Source organism: Marmota marmota, unplaced genomic scaffold, assembly GCF_001458135.2.
Source record: "Marmota marmota marmota unplaced genomic scaffold, marMar, whole genome shotgun sequence".
In the NCBI taxonomy this organism is placed as follows: Eukaryota; Metazoa; Chordata; class Mammalia; order Rodentia; family Sciuridae; genus Marmota; species Marmota marmota.
The window spans coordinates 28,050,069-28,054,717 of record NW_026000221.1 but is presented as its reverse complement, the minus strand read 5'-3'; the positions used below and the strand labels follow the sequence as shown (position 1 = coordinate 28,054,717).

At 56.1% G+C, this 4,649-nt stretch overlaps 1 protein-coding gene across 1 annotated transcript; it reads right to left on the bottom strand.

The window, feature by feature from the left end:
- Positions 1-687: 687 nt before the first annotated feature.
- Positions 688-4,538, bottom strand: Cbln1 (cerebellin 1 precursor). Its single transcript, XM_015488806.2, has 3 exons — positions 3,883-4,538; positions 3,599-3,718; positions 688-2,342 (listed from the first exon to the last, which is right to left on the bottom strand). The coding sequence occupies exons 1-3, from the start codon at positions 4,144-4,146 to the stop codon at positions 2,145-2,147; spliced, it is 582 nt and encodes a 193-aa protein (XP_015344292.1). The 5' UTR covers positions 4,147-4,538; the 3' UTR covers positions 688-2,144.
- Between the last annotated feature and the right edge of the window lie 111 nt (positions 4,539-4,649).

Here is a 4,649-nt window from a genome sequence, read left to right as displayed (position 1 = left end):
ACCCGCAGCGCTGTTGTTCGGAGGTAGTTCTTCGGTCAAAGACTCCTTTTGTCCCTGACTTCTTCCCAAAAGGAAGACCACAGAGTGTGTCTCCTTATAAAAGGAGTAGTTTTTCTTTGAAATTCCTTTAAGATCCCTTATTCATCCTCCTCCTCACCTCGAATAGGCACTAGCTGGGGAGAAGGGGGACTGTTGGGCAGAAGGAGAAAAGCACTCTGTCCGCTCCTACCTACCCCCTACCTATCCGGGCAGGACTTAGGGCCTCTAGGGTTGCGAGGAAGGCGCCCGCTACAAATAACCGGCGGTCTCTGGATTGCGCGTGGAGGAGAATCAGGGCCCAGGTTTCAAATGAAGGCCGGTGCTTGGCGAATCTTTAACTCAGAAAAGCTCCAGGAAAAAAAATTTCTCCAAAGGGAAATGTTGCCTGTTGTGCTATTATTAACCAGCCCCCTTTTCCCATCCTTCTGCCCGAGTCAATTAAATTCAACCCTGAACCTCCGACCAGGAAAAAGCCTCTAAGTAGGAACCACAACTAGAGAGGACCACCCCCGCTGTGAATCCTGGCCCTTTGACCTTGCCGCCCCCCCCCCTTTGTCGCCCCCCACCCCCACCCCTGGCTTCCCATTGCCGGTGCTCCCGGCCGCCGAAGCTACTGGGCCAGCCTTCCAGACTTAAAATGAAGTCGTTTATTTCAATTTTGCTTTCACATTGTGTTCCGATACAATCAAAACTCCTGGACGAACCTCTTGAACAAAAGTCTTGCGAATGAGCGCAATCACCAGTCCTGCACACCCGGGTAATCCGGCGGGTGGACTCGGAATTCAGAGGTGGTGGTATAAAACTGCTTCCAATGGTGGTATACACTGCTTCGGGAACTGCGGAGCGGACGAGGGTTGGGGACATCCAGGGACAGAAGGCGTGGGAAAGCTGACAGGCTGGTTCGGGTCTTCGAATTGGGATGATTCCTGATGCGTTTGGAATTCTAAAAACCCAAACTTCACTCCCAGGCCAATGGCTGAAGCCTGGCCTACCACGATTTCGGGCAAATTTCATAACGTTTGCGCCAAAGCAGCGAGCACGGGCGAAGGCAGGGCTGGCCCTAGGCCTTGTTCAAGAAGCGCGGGACTGGCTTTTCCAAGAAGCCGTTGCGCCCGGCCTTTCTCTGGTGGTATTCTCCTGTCTCTGAATCTTGCTCGCCCTTCGGACACCCCAGGCCCCTGCGACCTCACAACTGGGGAAGATGCGGAGTTTGGAAAGCTGTTTCAGAAAAATAAAAGTCCCACTTCGACTTTATTGGATCAAAGCAAAATTAAATCTTGGCTATTCACACGTATGTTACAGAGGAGGAGGAAGCGTCCGGAAGAACCTCCTTGTGGAGCCACAGAGCACGAGGGCATGGACAAGCATCAGAACATCGAGCAGCCTTAGATTTCACGATCACTCCGAATAGGACATAGAAATACAGAAATACAGCCAGTTTCCACTGGGAAGAGTTCTTCGTGTACAAATGATAGATATTTATGTATATTTTAAACCAGTCACCACTACGGTGAGTCCTTTCTCGGCTAGCAAGCAGCCGAGGATACAGAGTATCTTCAGCTAATTAACTCATGAGCGGTGTTTTAAGAAGAGCAATACTTGTCAAGTTAAAACTACCTCCCCCATTCCAAAGCAAAAACAGAGAACAAAAAAATTTGACCCCCCTCTCCAAACAAAAAAGAAAGAGGAAACATGTTAGGGTTCAATAAGTGGAAGGATTTAGAGGAGGGACAGGGAGAGAGATTTTACATTATTAGTTAAGTACAAAGTTTCTTTTAAATAAATTGTTGGGAACAGAACATGGGGGTCAGAAACAATGAGGAGGCAGTCACTTGCTTGATCACTGAATCTGGAATGGGGAGGCGAGTTTATTTTTGGAAACGTGAGTGCGCAGAGCTAAGCGGAATTTACTTCTCCTAATAAGGAAATGGACAAAGTTGTCCAACCGCAGATGCGCACATTTTTGCCCAGATACAGCCAGTGAACATGTAGGAAGTTTCAAGTGGTGCTACTTTCTCGCCCTCTTAATTTCAGACTTTTTCTCCCCCTCCTGTTTTCTCCTGCCTTCCCCCCCTCTCCCGGCCTCCATCCAGGCTTTGGGCCATTCAGAGGGGAAACACGAGGAATCCAGAGAAGGTCGAGTACTTCCAGCCCCCCATCAAGTTCCCCCGCTCCAGCTTGAGGTATGCTCGGTCGCCTTTCTCCATTTGAATTAGGACTCCGTTGCTGGCGGCCTCCCGCGTCACGTCCTGGTCGCCAGCGAATGCTGAAATCACTGGCCACCCGTTTAACATGAGGCTCACCTAGAAAGAGAAAAGCCAGCTTCAGAGGTGCAACCAAGGCGGGTCCCCAAGCTGCGGTGGAGAAGCGATCCTCCTCAGCGCTTGGATAATAGCCGCCAAGGACTGGCTGGGAGGGTTTGGCGAGAGTAAGGGGGCTTTGCAGCTTAGGCTGAGGGTCCAATGGGGAAGGAAAGACCATAAACCTGTGGGAGAGGAAGGGTCTGCCTGCTAAATGGGATTCACCTTCATTCCAGTTCCTCAAATGAGCGCCCCAAGTAAATCCCCTTGAGCCTTAACCAGCGGGTGGCTTTAGAGCTCCCTGAGACCTTTGACCTCTTTGCTTTCTCTAGCCTCAAAGAGAAACTCGGGCAACTCAGCTTCTGGTGCCCGGAAAACAAAAACAAACAAACAAAAATCCTGGTCCCTCCAGGTCCCAGTTGCCGGGACACTGTGGAGAGGTAATGAAGAAGCGGGATAGGGCTTCTGGCTAGGTAGACATCACAGGCCAATCTGCACTCTGCGCTTTATCTCTGAACCACGGGTTCAGTGCCCGCCCCAGCTCTGGCCGCGCCCGCCCCTGCCTGGTTTTGCCCTTGCTGCGGCAGCGTCAGTCCAGAGCCAAGCGTCCTCGCCCCAGCAGCGCTTTACACCTCGGTCTGCGCTCAAAGAAAATATGGATCTCTTTGGAAACCTGGGGAGCCTGCAAATGCTGAATGGAACGTGGCTGGAGCCAGGAGGGAGTGGCACTACGCCCCCTCCCTTCTCTCTCCACCCTTCATCCGACAGGGTTCGGAGTTGCTAGTTCAAAAACCCACGTTGGTCCGCAAAGGGATGTCCGCACCGGGCGTCTGGTTAGGGGGGAGAGCCTGTCCGTGGTGTTGAAGGCAAGCATACAAGCTGCCCCGCAGGCTTCTAGGCTGCGGCGAGAGGTAGGGAGTACAGTCGGTGGTGGAGAAGGCGGGAGTCTCGGGAAGCTTACGGAAACGGGAGCTGTCTGCGGTGCTAGCAACAACCATGACAGAAAGTCCCCGTTCGGAGGGGCCCAGAAGGCGGAAGCAGAAAACTGTCTCTGGGGATGGGACTGGGTCCCAAGAGCCAGCGACAGGGAAAGCAAGGGACAGTCCAAGTCACAGAACTGTGAGGCCCCACTATCTGTCCCTCGGAGCATCCTGGGGTACATGCAGCTGTCATGTCTCCCACCTCTATAGAGCCTGCGCACCCCCGAGGCTAGCAGTCCCCTACGGGGGCCGGGGCCTGGCCCCAAGGCGGCTGCTGACCTGGATGGTCTGTCTGTTGTAGACTTTTACCACGTGGAAGTTAAAACTGTAGATCCCTTTGCGCGGGGCGATGAAAGTGCTGCGTTCTGAATCAAAGTTGTTCCCGATGTTCACTAGTACCTATAACGAAACGGGAACCAAGGGGGAGCGGACAGGATTCAGTCCCAGACGGTCATCCCCGCGCCTCCGCAGAGCCCTTGAACAGGATGGGACATCCGTCTTCCATCGCTCCCCCCACCCCCCACCAATCCAATCTGCGTGCCGCGGGAGCAAGAAGCACTCACCTGGTCGAAGTAGATGATCATGGTGCGATTACTCATCTCGGACGGTTCGTGGTTGGTGCTCCTGATAGCAGAGAAAGCCACCTTGGCGCTTCCGGAGCGCACAGAGATGCCCAGAGCTGTGCCCGTGGGATCCGACGTGGGGTTGGAGTCGCACACCACCAGGCACTTGCCCTCGAGCACGATGGGCTCCGTCTCATTCTGCCCTCGGGCCGGGCCTGCCAGCCACGCAGCCCCCAGCAGCAGCAGCTCCACGACGCCCAGCATCGCGGCACCCGCGCCCACCCCGCCCCCACCCCGGGGGCTGCCTGCGCCAGCCGCCCCCCCTCCCCAGCCCTGCTCCGAAGCCCCCTCCTCAGCTCCGTGCACAGCTTCGCCGACGCCGCCCCGGACACAACTGCTGTTTCTCGCACTATGGGACAAGCGTCCCTCCGCGCGATGTTCTGGGAGCCCCACCCGGGCCTCAGGGGTGCCGCGGCTGCCCAGCCGCACTTGGATGCATAGCCGCTGCTGCTTGGTCCCCGCTGTTGCCGCCGCCTCCTGCCCGCATCCGCCGCTGCTGCCGCCGCCGCCGCTCTGAATTATTGATGCAGCAGGCGCTGCAGCCGGAGCCGGCGGTGAGCGCGCGCCGGGCACAAAGGCGCGGACCGCGGCCTGGCCCCGCCCCCGCCCCTCCTGGCCCGCCTCCTCCTGCAGCCCCGCCTCCTCCCTGGATGAGGCTCCGCCCACTATCCAATCCTGACGCGCCGCGCTCCCCGCCGGGCCAATGG

Coding starts and splice junctions, on each gene's coding strand:
- Cbln1 (XM_015488806.2), bottom strand. CDS start 4,146: ATGCTGGGCGTCGTGGAGCTGCTGCTGCTGGGGGCTGCGTGGCTGGCA. Junction 3,719..3,882: donor TGATCATCTACTTCGACCAG/GTGAGTGCTTCT, acceptor GTTTCGTTATAG/GTACTAGTGAACATCGGGAA. Junction 2,343..3,598: donor ACAACAGACAGACCATCCAG/GTCAGCAGCCGC, acceptor TTCTCTTTCTAG/GTGAGCCTCATGTTAAACGG.